Source organism: Marmota monax, unplaced genomic scaffold, assembly GCF_021218885.2.
Source record: "Marmota monax isolate L192 unplaced genomic scaffold, Marmota_monax_Labrador192_F-V1.1 WCK01_AAM20220418_F8-fsc00035, whole genome shotgun sequence".
Lineage (NCBI taxonomy): Eukaryota > Metazoa > Chordata > Mammalia > Rodentia > Sciuridae > Marmota > Marmota monax.
The window spans coordinates 3,865,563-3,890,481 of record NW_026691961.1 but is presented as its reverse complement, the minus strand read 5'-3'; the positions used below and the strand labels follow the sequence as shown (position 1 = coordinate 3,890,481).

The 24,919-nt window shown below is 57.0% G+C and overlaps 1 protein-coding gene and 1 long non-coding RNA gene across 2 annotated transcripts in view; one reads left to right on the top strand and one right to left on the bottom strand.

The window, feature by feature from the left end:
- Xylt1 (xylosyltransferase 1) overlaps nucleotides 1–24,919 on the top strand; it is a 242,923-nt gene that overhangs the window by 114,615 nt on the left and 103,389 nt on the right. The window contains exon 3 of the mRNA XM_046436805.1: nucleotides 17,235–17,751. Within this exon, the coding sequence (XP_046292761.1) occupies nucleotides 17,235–17,751 (517 nt within the window). The remainder of the gene's footprint in view (nucleotides 1–17,234; nucleotides 17,752–24,919) is intronic.
- On the bottom strand, nucleotides 21,901–23,655 carry LOC124087888 (uncharacterized). Its single transcript, XR_006850220.2, has 2 exons — nucleotides 22,889–23,655; nucleotides 21,901–22,477 (listed from the first exon to the last, which is right to left on the bottom strand). It is a non-coding gene; the product is annotated as an uncharacterized LOC124087888 (long non-coding RNA).

Genomic DNA, 24,919 nt, shown 5'->3' with positions numbered 1-24,919 from the left:
GCTCCCGGCAGCGGCTCTTGGCTGGAGGAGCCTCGCGCGGTCCTCGGGAGGACTACATTGCAGCCTGACAGCGCAGATCTGGAAAGGTCACTGCACAAAGTGGCCGCCCAGTGGGGGTGGGGAGGCCAGGCCACGGGCAGTGGCGGACGCCAGGATTCCACAACTGCCTCACCTCAGAGAGGGGCCTTCCGCAGGCCCAGGGTCTTTCTGAGACTGTGATGTGGTGGCCGCCGCCCCTGGGGATGGAAAGGCTCTGTCCACCTTCTGAACTTTTGTCCACACCCTGGACTGCAGGGAGCAGCCCTGAATGGGTCGAATCCAGAAGCAAGTTCAAAAAGAGAGGAGTGATGTGGAGAGAGGGACGGGGCATCTGCGCGACCAAAAACCAAATCCAAGTCAGACCCGGGATCTCAGTTCTGCCACTTCCTCGTTGGGGATACGGTGCTCTATGTACAGTTGTTCAGGACACACACTGCACAAGGGAATCCACAGGAGCTAGCATTCAGCCTACACTGCAGTCAGCAAGGGCCTGCTGAAAGCCACAGTGCTGCAGCTGCGCAGGGTCCGGGGAACCTTTTTCTATAAATCCCACGAAGCTGCACCATGAGCCAGCAGTGACCTTGGCCGGGTGGTCTTGGGTGACTTTACCTCTAAACTCTTAGAACATCAGTTGCCTCAGAAGGTATTTTAAGGGCTCAGAACAGCATAAGGACCCGATGAGTGAGGTCTACACAGACGGCCTCAGATCGGCTCTGCTCCTCCGAGCCGTGAGGCCTCTCTCTGCCTCTGATGCTGTCCACAGAGCCGAGCGGCTTAGCGAGCTCTTCTCTGTTAGGTGCGTCAGAGTTTCTGCTGGTAGAGATGAGTTCCACAAGCCCATTTCAGAGCGTTGGTGATCAAGGACCCGCGTGGGTGGCGCGTCCATCTGGGCCACAAACTGAGTGTCACTTGAGGGCTGCTGGTTCCGGGTGACCAGGAAGGGCAGCTTGTCCACTGGGGGACCGAGAAGCCCCTCCACCATTTACCAAGGCTGAGGAGCCGTCCTGCGCTTCCTCTTCCCTGATGACCCCGTCATTACCGCCTGCCCTCCCACTCCTGCCCCAGTACGAGGACTCCCGCCACCTGTACCTTCTGCCATCAGCAGAGGGGGTCCCCGAGGTCCTGGAGCAGAGGGACCCCAACTCAGAACGGGGGCGGGAGAGAGTCTTGACATACATCCCAGAACAGAGCTGAGGACAGTCAGTTGGGGACGCGGGAAGACGCCTCTTCAGGAAAGCAGGGACTAGGTGTTCAAGGGAGGATGCGGCCGTCTCCAGAGGGACACCAGGGTTGGGGTCTCGGGTTCCTCTTTTAAAGTGACCTGTGGGAGGGGCTGGCCTGAGACGGATGTGGGGTGACGGGAGCCTGCTGTCTCACTCGGGTGCTGGTGCCTGGCTGCCCTCGGGGCCTTCAGGCCCACCTTGCCTCCTCTAGCTGGAACCTGCCCCGTGTTTTAGGGCTCATAAAATATTCTCTCTTGGCCAGATCTGCTGTGAGAGTGCGCGGACTGGACTACTGCCCAGGGCAGCTCTCCTAACCATGAATTTCCAGTAACTGTGGGACTGTCAGTGAAGATTTGTGGATTTTCTACAAATTTGGGAGTGTCAGGCTCGGGGGAAAAGCTGGCCTAGGGGGGACAGGACCGAGGCACTTTAGCACAGGACCGTGATGTCAAAGTGATGGTCTCCTTCCCCTTCCTCTGGGCTCCTTTCTACCCACCTTCTGTTTCCTATCCTACCTCCCTCGGACCCACCGTCACCCCATCTGTGTCCACCCGTTCCCGCAGGGGAAGGGCAAGGGTCTTGGTCTCTGGGCTCACTGCAGCTTGGTTGGGATCCCAGTCCTGCCAGTCACTAGCCAGTGGGTGAACTTCCCGGGGTGGAGGGATCAGAGATCTGATGGTCATTAATTCTGCCTCCTCCTGCGCAGCCTGAGGAGGCATCCGGCACAGGTGCTCCGGGTCGCCTGGAGGCACAGCCTTCCCTGGCAGGTGACATTCTGAATCAGACCCATTTGCGGGCTGAACTGCTGCGGGGCAGAGCTTGCACCAGTATATAATTCCCCTGGCTTCCTGCTCCACTCCTGCGAGTCCCCAGTCCCAGAGTCGGGGAGAGGGGGCTGGAGCAGCACCAAAATGCGAAACTCCACTTAGTCCTTCCCGCTGAGCTGAGGGGCTGCGGGTGCGGACGCTCAGAGACACGGGGACGTCCCGGGCGAATCTGGGCCTGTGTGCCCGTGTGCGTATGCGCCTGCGGAGGGGCCTGGGTGGCGCGGGACTGTCCCTGCCTGGACCCAGCGGTGCGTGGATCCTGTGGCCCATCCTCCGAGACAGAAAGGGCCAGCCCCCGCCGGCTTCCCTCTGTGGCTTTGCGAGTGACCCTGAGTGCCATGGCCCTCAGAGGGCAAGCCCCTGACAGATATTAAAGAGCGAGTCACTTCTTACAGCCCAACGGCAGAGCATATGGGAAAGGGGAGCCGCATTCACATCTGCTGCGGGTCCATCTGCTCCCCGTGGCCGGGCTTCTCCTCCAGACGCGCCAGCCTGTGGGTTTCCAGGGCCAGCTCCCCCCTCCTTCACGCAAGGACAGGGGGGCACCTGCGTTTCCACCCACCCATGCAGGACGGGCAGGGACCCAGGAGGCTATGATCCCCGGATCCGCTCTTGGCCAGCCCTGCAGCTGTGGACGGGTCATTGGTCACTCCCAGACCCCAGTTTCCTTGACTGTTAAATGGGTCCATTGAACAGTAGCCGCTGCCTCCAGGGGTGCTTGTGGGCACAGAGTGACCTCCTGCACGTGAAGCCCTGGCCTCTGTGGCCCGGGTGACTGTGCAGGTGACAGCGGTGCTTGCTCTCAGGAGAAGGATGTCCCCTGGCCTGTGCCGCACACCCTCTTTCCACCGCCTTGTGCTTGGTCCCGGGGTGGCTTGATGGCTCTCTGTGCAGAAAGGTCACCCCCTGGAAGTTGTCCCTTGCATATCTACACCCTGGAGTCCCCAGCCCCATCTTCCCCATGATCCTCCCAACACCGAGCCAAGCTGGGGGCACCCAGGACGTGCTGAATGATGGGACCTGGAGGTGCGGGTGCCCTTGGAAGAGCTGCACCCCCTCGGGCCGTGTGTGAACGCGGCCTGTGGCTGCCTCCTCACCTGAGCTGGGTTCCCTCTGAGCTAGCGAGACTCACCTATTGTGTGATTTTAGGGTCTGGTCCTCTGTCAGAAACCATTTCTAAGAATGTTCTCCCTGTTCCTCTCTGTCCCCTGCTGCCCGTGAAGCCACGGGCTTGGGACCATTGGAACAGGACAGTGTTCCACCCTGGCCCCTGGGGAGGAGGGCACCGGGCAGGGGCCCTGTGCAGGGAGAGGCGGGGGTGAGCGTCCTGAGCCGGCCGTGGCCGCTCCCGGGCCTCAGTTTCCTCGTCCGTGAGTCGAGCGTGGTCACAGCGCTTGCCCAGGGCTGCAGGGAGCTCTCTGAGCCAGCTCTGCAGGGGGCGGGGGGCAGCCGTGTCCCCACCCAGCCGCGAGGCTTCCTGAAGTCAGAGCCGCAGCCAGGGAAGTTGATCTCCCGGGGGTTCAGTAACGCGGCTCCTTGAACCCTCCATTCAGACTTTAGGAACCCTGGCAGGACGTTTTACTTATAATAATATACATGTATGAGTCTAATGTGAGACAAAGAGAAGGGGGACGGGCGCACAGGGAGTGCCACACCCAGGCCTCCTCCCGCCCGCCCCAGCCCCTGCTTCTTCAGTGCACGTGCCTGTGCGTGTGGCAGGTCCTGTGCCCTGGGGACTGGTCAGCGCTGAACTGGACTCTCAGCAGTGCTCACCCCCCACACCCAATGGAATCGCCCAGAAGCTTTGAAAACCCCGATTCCCAGGTCCCAGGCGGAACCCACTGGCCCAGCGTCTCCAGGGCAGGGCTGGCACTGCTGAAAGCCCCCGCTGATCCGAGAGGGCCGGGGAGACTGAGATGGGCACTGAATGCTGTCCTCCTTGCTGCCGACGTTACCTGGGGACTCGTGAGAAGTGCAGAAACTACGGGAAGAGGAGGCACAGGGTGGAAATGCTAAGACAGGGAATGAGGAAATCAGGGGGCGAGAGAGAGAGTTCCGCGGGTGCCGTTTGCCCAACGTACACAGAAAGATACTCAGTACCACGTAGGGACATATAGGACGTGTCAGCTTTCCCAAGTCACACGGCGGCTGGGAAGTGGGCAAAGCCAGATTTCAAATTCAGAAGACTGACTGCGAAGCAAGCATTCGTGACCTCCCCTTTGGACAGAGCCCAGCAGGTCGTGGTAGCGTGTCTCGGTCACCGTGCCTGCCCAAGACCTCCTCCTGACTCAGTTTGGAAAAATGGACAACCTGACACATTCCATCTGAAGGGAGTGACCACAGCCTCCCTCTGGGGTAATGACCGTGCACACAGAAGTTGCTCGGCACGGTGGTGCACGCCTCAGGAGGCTGAGGAAGGAGGACCCCCAGTTCAAGGCCAGCCTCAGCAACTTAGCGAGACCCTGCTTCAACAAAAAAATTTTAAAAGGGAAGGGGTGCTGGGGGAGCAGCTCAGGGGTGGAGCCCTTGTCTCTCATGGTGAAGGCCTTGGGTTCCATTCCCAGGGCCACAAAAGAAAAAAAATAATTTTTCTGACTGTGCTGAGGTTTTGCATCCAGACCCTGAAGCTTGGTAGAGAACAGCGGGTCTAATGACCTGTGCCGCCTAGAGGGCACGCCCCATCCCACCCACAATGGCCACCCTCCTCTGTGACCTTCTGAAAGCCCGGGTGCGGGCCTTGCTGTCTGCATAACTCCCGGGACTCCCATTGATGGACAGCCTCTGTTCCACACCCAGCTCACCTGTAAACAGGAGGGGCCCGTGCAGCACCTACTGTTTGCAAGGAGCAGGCTTGCTGGGGAGCTTGGCCAGTGTAGACGTGCTCGAGCCCCCGTCCCTGTTCGGGTGGGCCAAGGCAAACCCGGGCTCGTAAAGGAGATTTAGGGCGACGGACGCAGGTTCATTTGTAGCTCTGCATAGTAAAAATAATTTATCGGCAGCTGCTGAGAAACTCAGTCCTGAAGTCTCGTGGACGGCAGCATCAGGAGATTTTCCTGTCTCCCTCTCCCCACCCCGAAGGGCCCGGGCCTTCAGATGATGTGAATTAATTGGGCTTGTGTGCGTGCGTGTGTGTTTCTATTTATTTATTTTCAGGCGTCTTTTCTTATTTATGTGGCTGCTCCGTGCACATTTCCGTCTCTTCCGAGGTTCAGTGGTAATGAGCTCACAAGTGCCCATTCATTACCCACTCATGGCAGGTGTGGGGGCAGCAAGGCAGAGGCTGGGTTTGGAGCTGGGTGTCCAGAGGACTGGGAGGGGCCTGGGAGGGATGGAGGCCAGGATGGGAGGCTGCAGGGATTGGAGGCAAGATGGACAGAGAGGTTCCCTTGGGAAATAAGACACACAGCATGTGGAGGCTTGGCCGGGATTAGCCTCGAGTAAGGAAGCTAGAGAAAGAATCAGAGCAGAAGCAACGGTTCTAAAGAAGATGGGTGTGGAATAATATGAAGAAGAAATAAATGAAAGTAATTTGTCAACTGCTAATATACCTGTTAGTCTTTAAATGAGCAGGTTAGTATTCATTCTGCCCATCCAAGAGGCCTCTCCACCTCCTAAGGTCTTCTTCGGTCTCTTCCTTCCGTGATCCTTAGTTTCCATTGCAGAGATCCTTTGCCTCCTCGGTTAGATGGATTTCCAGGGTTTTTTGAGATCATTGTGAATGGGTTGGTTTTCCTGATTCCTTTCTCAGCAGAACGGCTGTTGAGCATTAGGGAAGCTATTGATCTGTGAGCGTTGATCTTGTACCTGCCACTTTGCTGGATTCATTCAGCCGCCCTACAAGTCTTCCGGTGGAATTTTTCTGCGTCTTCTAGATATAGGGTCGTGTCGTCAGCCAACAGAGGTAGTTTGACTTCTTCTCTTTCAGTTTGCGTCCCTTCAATTTCCTTCTCTTGCCTGGTCGCCCTGCCTAGAGTGTCTAGAGCGACATGGAAGAGCGTGGTGAGAGTGGACGCCCTCGCCTTGTTCTGACTTTAGGGGAAATGCTTCGGGTAATCCCCCATTGGGTGTGATGTTAAGCAACACTGGACTAGTGTGTCTCCAGATTCAACATGCAGAGGAATCACCCAGGGTCCTGGCAACCCCATCCTGGCCCAGAGGGGCCCGAGATCCTGCACATTCTAACAAGACTTCCCGGGAATGCCCCCGTTGTGGGTCCACGGACCACCCGCCAAGTAGCAGGGGAGTCCGGGGTACAGGAAGAGGTCCGCTGCTGTTTGTTGAACCAGCAAGAACTCGGTGGTTTCCGATGTAGCCGCACAACCAGGTATGTTGGCGGGTGCCTCTCCGCGTGGTCTTGCCGATGAAATTCTCTGAAACCGCATTGAGACCCTGAGGTGTCAAGTCTGCCCTGGAATGAAATCCTAGTTACTCTTCTAGAGAAGTGTTTGGTGAAGACCATTCATGAGTACTCTGTGTCACGTGTAAATCTGGCCCAAATAATGATAAATGCGTCCGTCACTCCCATGACATCTGGGGACATTTGGAAGTCCCCCGGGGTGCAGGCCAGTTCTTCATGGTGGGACGATGTGTGCCCCTCTGCCTTGCTGGTATCCGGTCTGCTCACAGGTGCTAGGGGTATCCACTGATTGTGGTGCCAGCCAGAAATGTCACCAATATTTCCAGAATGCTCCATCAGGGGGCAATCCATAAAAGGAGTCACCAAGGGTTCTGGGGCACTTGAGGCCACGCTTAGGAGGCAGAGGGTCACTTGAAGATCCTGGGTCCTCAGCGTCCTGCAGGGCTGCCCCCACAAGCCTGCTGTGGCACGGGGTGGTGGGGGCATGGCACAGGCTGCAAGGGGGCTGTGGTGTTCTGCAGGTCTTCTGGAGACCAGGGCCCACTACCCAGGTCCCAGATGATGTCACAGGAGGAAATCCAAGCCAGGCATTGCCAGGTCCCCTGATATTTCAACCATGAGCAGAAATCCAGAATTTTAACTGGAATCATCTGACTTAGAAATGTGGCAGGGATTAAAACCCAAGCAAATGAACATGCTCCCCAGAGCCGGCCACAGCTCTCTGCTCCATGTGCAGCCACTGGCCCCCGTGGTGACCTCTGGGTAAACCAAAGGCCATGCTGTGGGCACCGGGGCACCTGGATAAAGGTGTGACCCATGTCAGGGTCACTCCCTGCCCAGCTGGGGGCCCTAACCCTTCTCCCACTTCCCCACACAGTGGCTGGGCCCCCTGACCACCCACTGGTCACCTGCCTCTCCCCCTCCACACCCCGCTGCTGGCTAACTGCGCCCTTTCTCTGGCCGCCCCCCTTCCCCCCTGCTGACCTCTCCTGGTTCCTCAGCCCGGTTCTGATTTCAAACCAGGAAGGGTCATTTCTGGATAGAACAAGACTCCAACAGCCCAGGTCCACCCAGGGCGGAGGCAGGGCAGTGATTTGGCCCCACCTCTCCTGCAGGGGACTGTCAATAGTGGTCTGGAGACATTGGTGGTTGTCACAGGGGCCTAGTGGGTAGAGGTCCCAGATGCTGCTAGACACAGCACAGGACACCGTCCACATAAAGAGCCTTCCCCAAGCGTCCATGGTGCCTTGGTGGAGAAACCCTGCCCAGGAGGTATCCAGAAGGGTTGCTCCTTCTCTGTCCCTCGCTCTCCCTCCTGGGCATGGTGGCCTTCGGTGTGGGATAAGGAATGTCGCAGTCGCAGGTGACCCAAGTTACATGGGGTTGGGGAGAGGCTAGTCTAATGGTCACTAATGGTCACTTATTAAACAGTCTTGAGCTCCCCAACAAACCCCTTCTGTGCGTGGGTCATTGTCCTGGCCACTGTCCCTTCTGAGGACTGTCCCTCCTCTGGCTTTTCAACCTGCTTCTGGCCTCTGAGTCCCGAGTGTCAGTTGTGACCTGACTTCTCTACACGCGGCGTGAACTTGGGCCGGCCTGGCCCCACCCTGTTCCCTGGTTCCAAGTGCTCCCGCCTTCCCTACAGAAGGACACCTGTGGGCTCCTGGGGGACCAGAGAGTCTCGGTGACAACTCCCTGCCTGGCTGTCATAGCAGGAAATCTCCACAGGGGCTCCACCGTGTTCTAGGGGAACTCGACCCTGAAGACAGCCGGCCAGGGGCTGGCCCCGACCTACTTTTGGAGATGGTTCTGTTTATTTAGATATTATTTATTTATTTACTTGTGGCTTTTTGGAAGAAGCAGTGTTGCGTCCATCCACGGTTTCTGGTGTGACCATACCGGACACGGACAGATGGGACAGCGGTTCCCACCGTGAAGTGGACAGACACATCTGTCACCGCCATCGTTACTGCTCTGGAGACCAGAGGAGCTCAGGGGACTTCAGGAGATTCCCTGATGTGCCACCGCGTGGTCACCCTGGGTGCCGCCTGAGCCGGGCTCGACCCCGTAGCTCCAGTCGCAGCCTTTGACCTCGCCACCGAGGCCCCGCCACGGCTCACCGCTGTTCCTCTCTCCCCTGTGTCCTTGACGCACAGACACACGTGTCTGTCTGTCTGTGGGCTGCACATTTAAGTGAGATAGTGGACGCTGGCCCTCTGTGCCTGGCTCATTTCACTTTGCCTAATGTCCCCCAGGTCCATCCGGATGCCCGTCACGGTTGTCCCTGGCGCTGGGGGGGCTGAGGGGCTCCAGTGGGCTCAGCAGGAGCTTGGGGCTCCCGGGCTCTGGCCCTCCACACTGCCTTTGCAGACGGGAGGTCGGGGCTGGGTGGCCGTGGGCAGTGTCGGACACAAACAAGGCTGGACACTGGCCGGAGGACCAGGACGGATCTAATCGGCAAGGACTGTGGCCACGGGGGAGAGTGTGGCGTGAGGCCCGCCGAGCTGTCCAGAGGGGACGGGCGTTTTAAAGGGAGGGTGAGGGAACAGGACGGGGAGTCTCAGGGCTCAGCAGAGTCGGGGGGGTTCTGAGCTCCCACGGAACCCCCGTTGCCACTCAGCACAGATCTCTGTCTCCTCTGTGTGTTTGCTGCATGTGAGAGTCAACGCCGTTCCTGCCCAAGCCCTGTCACATGGAGACACACACCACCCAACAGAGTCCTCAGCCCGAGGAGGTATTCCGGAGCCCACGTGTGTAAAAATGTCTGTGGCTTTTCCCACGCGGGCTCAGGACCTCCCAAATGCCCTCCCCTGCTTTTGGGGACCCTCAGAGAGCTTTGTCTAGGAAGATGATACCTCTCCATTATTTGCCATTTATGGACATTTACACCCAGGTCTTCTTCTTCAAATGCTCATTTATTAATTCACTTAAAAATAATGAAGAAAACCATCCATTATGCGTCTATAGAAGCAAGGATTTTTTTTTTAATGGGAAAATGTATATTTTCCACAACAGCAACAGAAAAGCTTTAGTGAGACATTTTTGCAAGTCTCGGTAACGTCTGGCTTAATAGAAAGGCACAGCTGCTTCTTTGAGTCTGGGTGCGATCTCGCACATCACGTCGCCTCTGGAAAATTCCACAGCACCCCGGCGAGAGAAGGAGCAGAAAGGAAATGATGGAGAAAATAGTGTGTCCCTGCAGATCCTCTGGGAGGGTCTTGGGGGTCCCTCCAGGGCCCCTAGACTGTGCTATGGGAACTGCCACAATAGGTCACTGTTGCAAGCGTTCATTTTATTTTAATAAATTGTAGCGGACGTGGGTGGCCTTCCGGGCATTACCCTGGTTCCTTGTGTGGATTAACACTCTCAGTTCTCAGACAGGTTTTTATCCCCATTAAACAGAGAGGGAAATTAAGGTCGGCTGGGTTCATTGTTGTGCCCTGGTCCCCTGTAAACAAAGTGGCAGGGTCTGGATTTGAACCCGCCCCTGCCAGCTCAGCAGCTAAAAATAGCATCCTGCAGCCACTTGGCAGGTGCTAAATATAGGTCGGGTGTTCTTCTGACACACAGAAGCCGGTAGCAGCGATCCGTCTTCGTTCATCCCTATTTTACCTTTGCAAAGCAGGTATTCTCCCCCCACCCCCTTTTTTTGGAGAGGAGAAAATGGAGGGTCCAGTAGGTGAAGCTCTTTCCCCCCACCCCCTGGTGCCCGGCCCTACCAGCCCAGCTCCCTTCCTCCTCACCCCGTGCTCTGCTGTGCATCCCATTATCATGGGGCTGAATTGCAAAGGTCTTATTATTGGGGTTCTAGTAAAGCTGCCCGGGCCTCGCATGGCCCGAGGGTTGCTGAGCGCCGGCCAGGGCAGCCGCCTTTCACTGGGCAAGGGGCTGCCGTGGTCTGTTTGCCCCGGCAGCCTCCACAACTGCGCGTCCTCGTTGGTTCAGCCTCGCACACTGAGCCTCCACCCTCCGTCCCCCCTGGCACTGAGGTCTTTCTGGAAGCAGGTGCAGGCTGCTCCCCCAGGGTCCCTCCCAATGACTTTGGTGGCCCTGGCATTGGGAACCAAGCCCCAGACACTGAGTTCAACAGCAAACAGCTACCCGGGCACCTGACCTGAGGGCAGCAATCCACGGACCCTGGCGAGCGGGTGGGGCAGGGGCCTTCCTGCCTGGGCAGCACACCTGCTGGGGTCGACCTCAAGGGTGCTCCACCTCCGAGCCACATCCCCAGCCTTTTTCATTTTTTTTTTTTATTTTGAGACAAAGCCTCATTGAGTTGCTCAGGCTGGCCTTGAACTTGCAATCCTCCTGCCTCGGCCTCCCATGTCCCTGGGATTAAGAGAGTGCGCCCCGGGGCCCATCCCGTCCCTGTTCTTACTAGCTGCGGAGAGGCGGTGTGACCTGGGCAGCCTGGGTTCAGGTGGCTCCTAGATGTAGGGATTCAGTCCCCCCCCCAAAAAAAAGGAAGAACGTGAAATCATCTCCTGCGCAGGCGTGTCACTAAGATGAACTGAGTGAGGAGGTGGGGGGACAGGGCCTCGGACACAGTCAGCACCGCCTGCACACGTGAGTAAATGCTTGATCCATTCACCCCGTCCTGAGGGCTGGGTGCCAGAGAGAGAGGAAGTGTCCCGTCCTGGCCTGAAGGTGACTGGAGGAGGGAGGATCAACCCGCGTCGGCCTGACTCCAGACCTCTGAACCCGAGATTCAGTGACGGAAGGAGGGGGCTGGGATGTCAGGGGACACCATTCAGAGCCTCCCTTCCATCCTCCCTCTCTGGTCTCCTAACGTCCTTCAGATGGGTTTTCTTTTTTCCGTTGTGTGAGTGAGCACAGGCATGGTACTGCGGGCCGACGGGTTTCCCTACCCCTGAGCCACATCCCCAGGCCTTTTGACTTCTTATTTGAGACTCTGCCTCCCTAAGTTGCTGAGGCTGGCCTTGAACTTGTGGTCCTCCCGCCTCAGCCTCCGAAGCCACTGGGATGATAAGGCATGTGCCACTGTTCCCAGCATCGGCACATTGTTTTTCCACGAGCTGAAATGGCAGAATCGTGTGAGTCGAGCCTATTGATTTACGCCCGACTCAGAGAATGTGAGTAACACTCCCGCAGGACTCCATCACCCATCTGTTTACGGATGAGAAAATTCAGTAGTTACTAAGGCCAGGCAAGTGCCCGGGCCTCTGCCCTCCCTGCTGGGTGCTCCATCTACACCACAACAGGAGCAAAGGTGCGTCTCTAAGTGTGTAGTTCAAAAAGCACAGCAGCCGCCCCCACCTCTCAGAAACAGGACCCCGGGCCTGGGGTGCAGCCAGCTGAGTGGGAATCCATTCTGAAGCCTGAACCTCCCAGAACCCCGGGAAGACAGAAGCAGACCATATTGTGTTTAGCATATTTCTACCTGATTGAAATGGGCTCTAAACATGCCCAAGGTTGAACAGAAATGGAGGACATTATTGCATTTAATTATTCCTCCGGAATAAAAATGGAGTCTAGCAACGGCTCCGAGGTGAGGCAGAGTAATTAGAGCTTGGGAGCTCGCACGCAAACATTTAAATGTGCAATCATTGTAATAAGTGCATTAAAATAAAATAAGTCAGAGGGTTGCATTTGCATACCTCACCCAAGGTGAGAGAGCGGGATTGGTTGAGCATGCCCCGGCGACGGCCACGTGGCCGGGCGATGGTGATGGAGGAGTCATAACGGGTCTGCCCTCCGGGTGGAGGAGCCGAGACCCAGCGTTAACTGGTGGGTACCCGCTTTGAGTTTATTGCTCATCCTTCCTCCTGTTTGAGTGACAGGAATGTTCCAGAAGCTTTGCATACATCCAGCCTCACCAAATGACCTGTGTGGTGAATATTATGATTGGCCCCATGTTCCAGGTGAGAAACTGAGGCACAGGGAGGTTGAGTCGCTCCCCGAGGAGCAGTGGGACCTCGGGTACTTAACATCTGTGCCTCAGCTCGGTCCTCTTAATCAGGACTGGTACCCACTGCCTCAACCAGTGTCCCAGAGGACCGGGACCCATGCCCTGGGGATCCTCTGCGTGAAGGGCCAGAGCATGGGGGCACATGGACATTGGTTCTCTCCAGGCATCTGCCCGGGACCTTCCAAAGTTTTGCACAGAGAAGGGGACGTGAGCTTGGCTCTGTGGACTTGGGGAACCCAGGGAAAGAAGAGATGAGCCCTGTCGGCCCCTTGGTGATCACAGGAGGAATTGGGGGGATCCCTCAGGCCCAGTGATGGACAATGGATGCAGAAAAGGTGGGGGATACGTACCGCGGAGTGGTTCTTGCTCACGTAGGAAGGAAACCTGTAGCGTGCAGCCTCATGGGTGAGCCTGAGGACCTCATGCCACAGGAGAGGGGACAGTGAGGTAACGCAGGCTCCATGACGTGGACTACGCAGGTGCCAATCATAGAGTCAGAGTGGACAGGCGGGGCCCGGGGCTGGGCGAGGAGTTTGGCAATTGCTCACCAGGGGGCCTGAAGTCTCAGTCATGCAAGCTGCCCCCCAGCCCCCTCCCCATGGTCAACGGTTCTGCATTGTACACTTAAAACGGGGTGGCAGGGCGTCTCGTAAATGCAGCGAATTTCGTAGTTTATTGAGATTTTAAACTCACAATAAAGAAAATTCTAGAAAAAGGAGGTAGGGAAGGTGAGGGAGGATCCACTGGTCACTATGGAAAACAGCGTGGATCAGGGTGATGGAGTCCCACACCTTCGGATCCTGCCTGATTCTCCCTGACGGTGCCTCTTGTGGACTTTTCTGGAAGCTAATATCTGTGAGCTCTTCATCCCAGAGGACAGAATATCTTCCTTCCCTCTTTCCCATGAACCTTTGCATTTCCGTGGGCAGCCGAGCAGCATCGGAGGCAGGCGGAGGCCACAGGGCCAGCCCGAGGCCACCGTCCCCGTTGCGGTTGGCTCTCCTGAGTTAGACGGTGCGGGTGAATCCGGGACCATGTCAAACTGGGTGATGGCACCGGTTCCTGGTCGTGCAAATTAGCTGGAGGAATCGGCTTCACAGATTGTCAGATTAGCTTTGTTGGTCTGGGTGGATGGAGAGCAGGGATCATGTCTCCCTGGTCTAGTTTTGCTTGTTGAAACTCTGCCAGAAAGTGCACAAAACATGAGCTTTTGAAATAGGTAGTTTATGGAGGTTTATGGGGGTTTGTGGGGCACCAAACTTGGTGAGTCTCTATTAACAGAAAGAAAAGAGTCCCAGAATAAAACTGTTGCTGTCTATAAGGACACGGGTGTCTCTGGCTTATTCCCAACCTTATTGTGAAATTCCAGGAAATGGGATTTTAAAGACAGAATTAAAATTCATGTTGTTAGGGTCGGACCCATCAAACTAATTTTCTCTCTGTTGGAGTCAAAACAAGAGATTAAAACAGAAAACAAACTTGGTTCCTGTGTTTGAGAAGAGCTGGGAGGAAGGGTGACCAAGTGGGCTCCAACATTAGTTAGGATGAGCTAGACCATGCTGCAGTAACAGAGCTCCCCCAAATCTCAGTGACATTGAGCAGAAGAGGTTCCATCTGCCCACTGGGGGTTGGTGGAATCTGCTCTATACTGGCTACCCTCAGGGATGCGAGACCTTCATCATCAGGAAGATGGCCTGCTGTAACAAAATACCTGAGATAAACAGCTTAAAGGAGGAGAGGTCTCCTTGGCTCACAGTTTCAGAAGTTTCAGTCCATGGTGGCTTGGCCCATTGCTTGTGGCCCTGTGGGGAGGCAGGACATCATGGTGGGAGCCTATGGTGGAAGACACTTGACAATCTCGTGATGGTCAGGAAGTGAAAAAGTGAGAGAAGAGGGGACTGGTGTCTCGTGTCCCTTCAAGGGTACGTGCTCCCAGTAGCTAACTTCCACTAGGTCCCACATCCTCCTCGTGACCCTGAAAACCTTCTCTGGGCCTTGGAGGGGGATTTAAGATCCCAACCATGAGAGCTGGTGGCAATGCTGTGGGGTGGAGCTGGCCCCCAGCCCTGGCCACTTGTCTTAGCTGTGCCCAGCTTGCAGGGAAGCACAGTCCTCCTCTGTGCCCAGAAGGAAGGGAACTGAATGTCCGTGAAGAGCCCCACTGAATCCCACCCTGCCCCGGCCAGCTCATCCTACCTGGGCTGCTGCCGTGATTGCAGAGGGTGCCGGCTGGGCCCCCACATGGAGACGGGGAGGCGACTGCCTCTTGGCTTCCCTCTCAGGGGGACGGCAGGGTCACAACCTGCCAGCAACCTCCAGCATCAGGAGCAAGCTCACTGCCTGCCCAGATGGCTGTGGGCACATCACGTCCCAGCCCCCCTCCCTCCTCTGTGTCATGGCAGAGGGCAGCATGACCTTGGAGCTTAGCTCTGGAGGTCAGGCGAGGCTTTGCACTGAAGGGCTCCGCACGGCGCCTTGAACAAGAAGGTCACAGCAACAGGCTGCCCTTGGTGTGAGAGGCAAGAAGAGGTCCTCCCCAGAGGGCCGTCCTCCTTGTCCAACGCGGGGGACCTGTGAGTCACCCACTGTGGTGCCTGGGTGGCACTGTGCTCAGAAAAACGCATCTGAGGGGCTCTGGACAGACGGAGAAGAGCCATCAGTACAGCCTGTGCGTTTAGGGACCAGGAACCCAGAGCTCTGGGAGCACCTGCCGGAGGTCTGGCAAGTCCCTGTGGGAAGGAAAGAGAGGCCACCACCACAAGGTCCTGAGCCACAGGTCCCGGTGTGCCAAGGCCCTCGGCCTCCGTCCTTCCACCTCCGCCGCTGTGGGTTCAGCCGACAGCAGAGTGAAAATATTCAGGGGAAGAAAAAAAAGTGCATTTGTACTGACCACGGCTCCTGTGTCCTGATTCCCTCAACGACTATTTCCATTTTCCAAATTACTGTATCAGGTAATTTAAGTCACCGAGAGACGATTTAAAGAACACGGGATGGGAGGACGCATGTAGGATATCTGCAAATATGATGCCATCTTATACAAGGGACCTGAGCACCTCTGCATTTGGCATCTCAGGGGGTCCTGGGTGACCAGCCGGTCTCCTTCCTTCTTCCTGCCCCAACCCCAGCTCCTGCTGCCTCTGACTCTAGCACTCGGTGTCCCCAGCTTCTGGGCTCTGTCCCTCATGAACACAACACAGCAGGTCGCTGGCTGGCCTCCGGATGGCTGTCCGAGGGTCTCGTGTCCACAGCAGACTGACGAGCAGAGTCAGGCTGCGGTGCTGAGGGGAGGCGACCACGGCATCGGTCTCCTTGGCCGTCGGGAGCTGGGGGTCTGGGTCTGTCCTGCAGGGACTCAGCGTCACCACCGGCTCACCTTGGGCAAGTCACCTGTTAACGGGGGCTCAGTTCCCCCTCCGTAAAACAAGAAAACTGCAATAGCCCGACATGCGCCGTGGCCATCTTGGTGTGGGCTGTCCCCCTTACCACCTCCCCCGAGTGGACAGGGGCTTCATGCCAAGGAGGGGGCAGAGGTAGAGGGGGCAGCCCTATGTATGGCTATTTCTCCAGGCCACAGCTGAGCCAACAAGGACAAGGAATTCAGGGCATCTACAGCCCCTGCAGAGGACAGGAGGCCCTCACACTCGGCTCCTGCAGAGCAAGGACCAGACTCTTCCTTAGAGGGCCCGACGGAAGGGTTCACGGGCCGGTTTCCATTGCAACCGCCCAGTCTGTAGGGTACCATGAAGGTGGCCCCAGGCAATGCACAGATGAACAGGTGTCGCTGTGTTTCAATAAAACTTTATTTGCAAAAACAGGTGGCAGGCCAGATTTGGGCCACCGGGGTGCAGGGTGCTGACCTGCTGGAGGGAGAGCCGAGCAGAGCATGGGCTTCCCTGTCCACCGCCCCAGAAATGGCCACTGCCCTCCCCTCGCCACTCTTCCTCGGGAACTGGAATTTTAGGACATTTTTAGCCCTCCCTAAGAAAATTAAAAAAGCACACACAAAACAAAACAAAACAAAACATTGATGCTTCTATAGCAACAGGAGCAGGCCGAGGGAGCCCGCGAGTGCTCTCAGTGCCTTCCGAGGTGCCCCTAGGGGTGGGCTTTGGGATAGTGAATGCTTTTGGGGTTAACCTCTGGGAACGGCCTCTACCCGGAAGCACCATGTTTCAAGAACGATTCGGACCATTTGATCTAAACTCAAAATCACTAGGACCCATCTGCCTACCCACGGAGGAGCAGAGTTTCTAGCACCACCTTTCTGGAAAGGTCCAAGGCACGCGTTGTCTCCACTGATTTCTGACCTTTCTCTCGACCCCAGGAGGCTCAGTGGGCTCTGTTCCAGTTACCAGCTTGGAGAGCTAAAGGTCTTCCCTACAGAACTCATAGGGGCTCAGGTCTTGACCTCTCTGAAGGGCACAGGTACAGGAGCCAAAGGCAATTTAGAAGGCGTCCAAGATCCTGCCAATATTTTCTCCTTTTATAACATTACTATGTTATAAACATAATATGTTGTGTTTATATAATATATAAACATATTTTTATATTATGTTATATAATTATAACATATTATGTTATAACCTTCCCAGAAAACATCATAGCAACTTTCTAGAATTTCAATAGGAAGAGGTGGAGTCAAATATCTGTTACCCAGTGACAGACATGGTAAAAAGAAAGAGAGAAACTGTCTCGAGGCCTAGAGAATCACAGTTAGAGCAGAGGTGGGACTGGACGCTTCAGCTCAGACTTCCACAGCTGCATGCCCTGGTGGGGGTGGGGGTTCCTTGGGGGCCAGCCCCCTGAGCACAGCCCCCAGGTAAAGTCTCTCTTCTCTGTTTCTTTTCTGTCTCCTGCAGGACGGCTACTTCTCTCACCGGCCCAAAGAGAAAGTGCGGACCGATAGCAACAACGAGAACTCGGTGCCTAAGGACTTTGAGAATGTGGACAACAGCAACTTCGCGCCCAGGACCCAGCAGCGGAAGCACCAGCCGGAGTCGGCCAAGAAGCCCCCAGGTCGGCAGAAGGAGCGTTTGCAGAGGAAGCTGGAGCCCCAGGAGAAAGCACAGGGACAGGGACGTCCCTTCCTGGGGAAAGGCCCCAAGGAGGCCCTGCCTCCCCGGGAGAGCGCTGCAGCCAACAGCAGCCGAGGGAAGGACCCCCCCAGACCCCCCCACGCCCGGAGGGGCGGAGGCAGCTCCCGGGAGACCAAGTACGACCAGCCCCCCAGGTGCGACATCTCGGGCAAGGAGGCCATCTCGGCCCTGTCCCGCTCCAAGTCCAAGCACTGCCGCCAGGAGATCGGGGAGACCTACTGCCAGCACAAGCTGGGGCTGCTGATGCCCGAGAGGGTGACGCGGCTCTGTCCCCTGGAGGGTAAGTCCCACTGGGCTCTGCTCAGACCTGACGGGTCGGAACACAGGGTCTGGCTGGTTTGGGACTTTGGGGATTCTGAAGTCCCTTGTAAGAGTCCCATTGCCTGTTGCTGGTGCTCTACCCCCGTACCTATGTGACAAAGGGTCGAATCACAGTGGCATTGGGGCCCAGGGGAGCGGCAGGGGGCAGGGGGCTGCGTGCAGAGGACCTGGGTTCTCTCCCAGCAGAGGACTGGGGTGGGGGTTGACCTGGACTTGATGGTCACTGAGCGTGATCTGGAAGATTTCTGATTGGTGGCGTAGACTCTGGGAGCTCTGTGGGGACAGCCTTCCTGTCCTCCTGGCCCCGCAACCCCTTCCTTCCTTGCTTCCTGTTTCTTCTTATCTTTCTCCTCGATTTATTCCCTCCCTCCCTCCTCCCTGGTGCGGGGCGCTCTTCCAGGTGCCCGTGACCCAGTGATAAGTCAGGTCTCCTGCAAGACGCAGGGCAGGCTCAGAGGCCAATAGAGAAGTCACGGGCAGAGTGGAGGGGCCCTGGAGGGGGGAGCATCTTGCACAGGTGAGACCGCACCTGCTTCTCTGCATCTAGAACCATGGCTTGGACGTGGGCATCTTGGCCATGACCCATGCCTTCCCCAGGGCCCACGGGTGGGCACAGCCTCCGCAGCTGCAGGCACTGGCTGAGCCTCATTCCATGGGCCACTGTGTCCCACCCACCACCCCGTGAGGTCAGCTCTGAAGCCCGGAGCCTAATTTTTTTCCCAGACAAGAGACGTAAAATCTTAGAAGGTCCCACAACTTGTCAGCGACCTTCTGAGACGTCACACGGAGACACCCGAGGTTGAGGTGAGCTGGACTGGATGAGGTGTGTCACTTTCTGAGGTCCCCTCCTTCCTCCCTTTCTCTCTATATGAGCAGAGAAGTCCTAACTGGCCCCAGAGTGGGGAGGACCTCATGCCCCTCCACCTGGCTGAGTGGTAGGACTGTGGTCACTGCCGTCCCCACATGCCCAGGCTGCCGTCCCCTCCACCGGTGGACTGTAAGGTAGCCCCTGGGAACCTGCTTACCTTTTATTGTCCCTTGGGCCAGTTAGTAACTATTTGCCTGATGGTTTTGTCCCTGGGGAGGACAGATGGCATCCAAGAGAAATTTTTGTACAGAGTCAGCGCCGTTGAGAGCCAAGGAGGCTGCATTTGAGATGAAGAGCGTGGATTCAGGCCAAGCTCAGCCGCCGGCCAACGCGCGGGGCCTCGCTCCTCTCTGGTCAGAGCTTCCTTCCCCATCCAGGGAGCCGCAGGCATTAGACGCTCTGGGTGCCTTCCTTTGGGACCAGTGTCACAGCTCCTGGTCACCCACATGGTTCATTTGCCCGTGGAAGGCCTGGCTTTGCCGCTGTCCCTCATGAGGTACACACAGGTGCAAAAACGCTTCCTTGTTGTTTGTAAATTCAAATAGCATCCAAAAAAAAATGTTTTATTTTGCTTTGAAGGGAGGAGAGGTGACCCCAGATTATCACTGGATGTCGGATGACCCCAGGGTCTTGGGTGGGGAAGGACACAGAGAAAGACCCGGAAGGAGGAAGGGAACTGGAGGCCAACAAGTGGGGCAGGAATGGACCCACTGAGCTTCTGGGGCCTCCTCAATGTCAAGTTAGAGGTCAGAGAACCAGGCAAGAATCACCTGCAGAATGGGGGCACTTTGGGTCCCCCATGTTGGTACATTCAGGAGCCAGGGGAGACGTGGCCTAGTGGCCTCCTGAAGCAGCAGACCTCAGCCCCCTGCCTCTCTCTGGATGCAGAAGGGAGGGGCGTGGAGAGAAGGACGAGGAGGAAAGTCAGACTAGAGAGACCCCTAGAGAGGCCCCCGTCCCACTGGACGGACAAGAATGTGAGGCCCCCACAGGGGAAGAGACGTATCCAAGGTCACCCCGTGGGTAGGAGAATGCTCATGTCAAGTGCAGCTGACCCTTGGTCCCCACAGGCTCTGCACACCTGGAGCCAACTCACTGCAGATGGAAACTATTCCAAAAAAGTTCATCCCTACTCAACATGGGCTTTTCCCCCTTGTGATGGCTCCTGAAACCACATATGATAGCAACTGTTTTGATAGCATTCACATTATATCAGCTCTTCTAAGTAATCTGGAGATGGCTTGACGTGCAGAGGTTATAGAGTCCACAGCATTTTATTTTATTTTATTTTAGATGTTGATGGACTTTATTTTGTTCATTTATTTATATGTGGTGCTGAGGATGGAACCCAGGGCCTCACACACGCTAGGCAAGCGCTCTGCCACTGAGCCACAGCCACAGCCCCCCCGACCACAGCATTTTATACGAGGGACCTGAGCGTCTGTGGATTCCGGTAGCCTGGTTGGCCAGTGCCCAGAACCAACCCCACAAATCCCCAGGGACAAGGGGACGGGCCTCTGTATTCACTAGTCACATCTGACAGGCGGCGGCCACGTGAGCTCCGTGCATAGACCGAGGGCTGGGGGGACAGGACCCTTCATGTGGTCTCTGTGAGACACTGAGGCCAGCAGTCGGGCAACCTGAACGTTTCAACCAAGCTCATCTCTGTTCTTTGAGCTGTTTGCAGGGAAAATGTAGCTCTGCAGAACTTTCTTTTCAAAAGAGAGATTTAAAGAGAGAGTCTTCCTTTGTCCCTCACAGCCTCCCCCTGGGCTGTGTCTCCAGGTGGCTCCATCTGTACTCCTGATTGCACTTGGCACTGGGATATAGGAATCACTGGGCGGAGGCTGACGTTTCCAAAAGCTTTTGTTAACCTGTCGCCTGGCAGAGAAAGCCTGGGTTGAAGGCCCGCCCAGGAGACTATTGTAGGGCTCCTACTGTATACCAGGCATGCTTGTTCTGCAAATGGCCAGATCGTAGGTATTTGGAGGGTCCTACAGTCTCTGTCACAACTACTGAACTTGCTGCAGTCATTAAAATACAAACACAAACGTACCCGGGTACGTTCTGATGAAACTGAACTTGCCAACGTAGGCGAGGGCCAGGTGGGCCTTCGGGCCCTGGTGGGCTCACTCCTGTGTCGGTTCCGATTCTGCACACAGTGGCTCCTCCATTTAGGATGGGGTCACACCACCGTGGATCCGTCTCGAGTTAGAAATGCATTTAAGGCGCCTACCAGACACCACGGCTTAGCGCAGCCGGCCTGCAGTGTGCAGAAGACTCGGGTCAGCTGCCGCCGGGCAGAGTCATCTAACAGGAAGCCCGCTCGGTGATAAAGTGCTGACGCTCTCGTGTGATTTATTGAATAAGCTCTGAAGCTGCAAAACCGCGTGGCTGTACGGTCGGGTTTTGCTCCCGTGTTAAGTTGAAAAATCATTCACGGCAGCGTCCTGAGCTAGGAAGCGATCGCGCTGGCCTCTAGGACTCTGTCTCCCAGCAGCCGCGCTCTAGCCCCACAGGTAAGTCTATGGCGAACCCATTTTGCCAATGAGGAAATGGAGACTCCAAGAGGTTTGGGACTTGGCCAGAGGCACGTGGCTGGTAGGTGGCAGAGCAGGTGTTGGAACTCAGGTGACTGAGCCGGCATCCCATAAACCAGGCCCTGTGCCCTTCTGTCCTCGGTATATTCACAAAGGAGAAGGGAGGGCATTGCTGGGGGGCATATGGGGGAGGGATGTTGCCAGTGGTTACAAGCCTGGCTGTGAAGCTAGGCTTCCTGGATTCAAACTCCAGATCGCCCCTTCACAAGCTGTGGGACCTTGGGCAACTCGCTTGACCTCTCTGTGCCTTGTTGCCTCCATCTGTTAAGCGGAGGGGAACATGAGCACACCTATCTCAGAGGGTTTGTGAGGGCTGAACACACAGTTAAGAACTTTGCCGGGTCAGCCAGGACTGTGCGTTGCATACACATTTGCTGTATGACTTGCTCCGCAACTGTCCCTAAGTAAATATGGCGTCACCGTGAGCTAGGGGTTCCTACGGTTCTCCTGGTCATGCTGAGACACCTCTGGTGTGGTTCTGCAGGGTGGACTTGCCTGGGTCTTGTCCTAAGGCCTGTACCGCCTCCGCCAAGGTGGCCTGCCCTCCTGGGGGCGCTGAGCTGGTCACGAAGATGGGTATTGAAGCGCCGTCTCCCACCCAGCCCCGGCAATACTTCAGCCTGCTCCACGGAGGCCTCCGCCTCTTGCAATAAATTTACTGTGAATAGACTAATTGCAAAATAACCCTAATTGGGTAGTTATCAATGAACAACTTCCCGCGGAACAAAACGGCTTACAATTAATAGCATTTAAGCCATAAACTATTCTTCTGCAGAAAGCGAAGATGTAATTACACCCCACAGAGAGATGGCGTTCCCTTCCTGGAAACCATGACACCCGGAATTCCCTCTGCTCAGGAGGGATTTGGGCTCCAGCCCCGTGGTCCTCTGATTTCCTGTAAGTGAGGAAATGCAGATGGAGCGGCGGGAAGTTGAGTCTCTGAGGCGGTGTCCAGTACCAATGCGCCCCACGCAGGGGGACGCGCTGTCTTGTCGCTTCACTTGACAACCTCCAGATCCGGCCCGCGGGCTGCCGGACGTTGGGTGTCCTTAAGGAGGCGACCGATCAGGACAGGAAATGGGTTCTCTCCATGTTGACTGTTGCAAAGGGCTCCTGCCACCCCGCCATCTGTCTGGCAGCCGCGACCTCCCAGTGCCTCGGTCTGTCCCCTGTAAACTGGGCACAGATCCGCCTGCCCTCTCTTCTCAGGGGGCTGGCTGCAATGACAGAGGGCATTTGCTTTAGTCCGCTGTGACCAATGACCTGGCAAGAACGATTTGAGAGGAGGAGAACTCTATTTGGGGCTCAGGGTCTCAGGGGTCTCCGTTCCTAGATGGCCGGCTCCATCCCCTGAGCCCGAGGTGATGCAGAACATCGTGGCGGAGGAAAGCAGCTCAGGACCCGGCCACCAGGCAGCAGAGAGAGAGCCCCCCTCACCAGGGACAAAATATAGACCCTAAGGTCATGCCCCCAGTGACCCGGCTCCTCTGGCCACAGTCTCCCTGCTTCAGTCACCGCCCGTTACCCTGGAAGGGGTCATCACACTGATGGGGCCACGGCTCTCCTAGCCCAATCATGTCCCCCCAGACGTCCCCGTGTTGTCTCACACATTTGGGGGGCACCCATACCTAAACCATGAGAGCACATAGGAGCATCGTGAGCGCGGAGCTGGAGAACCCGGGTGGCTTGCAGGACGACAGAGTCCGCGTGGTCATGGAGGGAAGGCACCTGGGGAAGGGGGGGCTGTAAGGGCTGCTGGACGGTGTCCCCCGATTCCCAGCCCCGTCTCGCTGGCTCCGTTCTTCGGCTGGGCCCTGCATGTCACCCTGCGTCCCACTCCACCTACCTTGTTGGCTGCTAGGGCTCAGCCTAAGTGCTGCTTCCTCAGGGCCTTCCCCAGAAGCCGTGGCCACAGGGGACACAGTGACCCTGGGTGAGGGAAGTGCCCCCCCTTTCCCAGTGAAGACTGTTTGGCCCGTGACCCAGAAGAAGCATCGGGATCCAGCTGCCGGGTAGGGAAACTGCTCCTGCCTCATGACATTTGGAACCACTAAAGGTCGGGTCATCCCTGCGGTGGGCCCCCTGGCTCCCCGGGTCCCCCCGCACCTCCTCACCCTCTGCTGGGCTGGTTAAGGCCACCAGGGGTGCTTCAGTCCTGTGGTTCAGCAGCCTGGACCTCAGGAGCTCAGAGTGACATGGCCCGGCACAGTGATTGGCAGGGAGGGTGGGGGGCTGCTGCTTGGGCGCAAGTGGTGACGGCGCATCCCCAGTGCGCGATGGCGAAGGACCACTGCCGGCAAGTCAGCTGAGTGTTTTCAGGGCCGCGGGTGTGACCTGGGAACCCAGGACCAGGTTTGCAGCCTGACAGACGGAAGGGGCTTCTGATGCAGGAACAGCACAGCCGTCCCCCCCTCCACCTCTCCCACCCCCCCCCCACCTCCGCCCCGACAGCCTTTGCCCGAGGCCCGAGGCTCTGATAAATGGGTTTGGGATGGGGATGGTTGGAGGCCGCCTGGCAGATGGCACCGCCAGATGACAAAGTCCCGTGCCCCAGGGCAGGGAAGTAACCACAGGGCTCCAGTAGCGGCTTCTCGGCGTGGGGGAAAGCAGAGACCAGGGTCTGCGTGGCCACACAGAGTGCCCCGGGGCGGGCACCTCGGCCTCCCACCTGTCAGTCGGAGACCCTGCTCTCTCCCAGGTCTCCCAGAATCCTGCGGTGTTGCCCTTGAAGGCGGGAGGGGCTGATTGCATTGAATCCAGAAAAAAAAAAATCAGACCCTGCTCATGGGTCACCCGCTGACTGCCAGGGAGGGCTCAAGGCCACCACGGCCAGTTGGGAGCCTGTGGTCTCTGCCCCAACTCTTCACCTCTCCGCCCCAGAGTAAGCAGCCACCAACCACCTGCAGCCGATGGACCCACAAGGCCCTGATTCGGTGGGTCCTTCCTCCTGGCCACCGGAATGTGGTGTCGCGTCATTTCCACTGGCTGTGAGATGCGATTGGACTTCGGATCCTTTTCCTTTAGAAATGCAAACACCAGCCTTCGAGCCAGACAGGCAGCTGCAGGCCGTGGTCCAAGTCCTGAGATGCAGCCACGGGCAAGAGCAGAGGGTGCCCCGTCCTGTCGGCCCTCCACCCTCCTCTGCAGGGTCGGGCACGGCACCCGCTGACCCCCATTGACAATCATGTGTCACGATGGCTCTGCCCTCACAGCAGAGACCAGGTGACCCCTGTCCAGTACTTCCCCGTTGATTTTCTGGGTGGATGGGAGCCATGGAGACGAAGCAGGCCGTGCAAGGCCGGAGGTGGGCTGCGGGAGCCACCAAGGAGGCGGCCTCAGAAGGCCCCGCTGAGGGAGCAGGGATAGTCCCGGAATGTTCTAGAAGCAGCCAGGAGGCCCTTGGGGCTGGAGCCGAGGGATCAGTGAGGAAATAAGGAGGGGAGAGGAGCCGGCTGCAGGAGGAAGGGGCGGCTGTCCCAGCAGGGCCTTTGGACGTCCCTTCCGTAGGTTGGGATCCAACGGGGGACTGTCAGAGTTGGCCGTGATCCAGGGGCCTTTGTGTCTCCACGTTGTGCTCTTATTTCATGGCGCTGAGGACACTTACTACAAGAGCCGTCGTCGGATCTTTAAGTGTGCAATGCAGCAGAGCTAGCTATAGG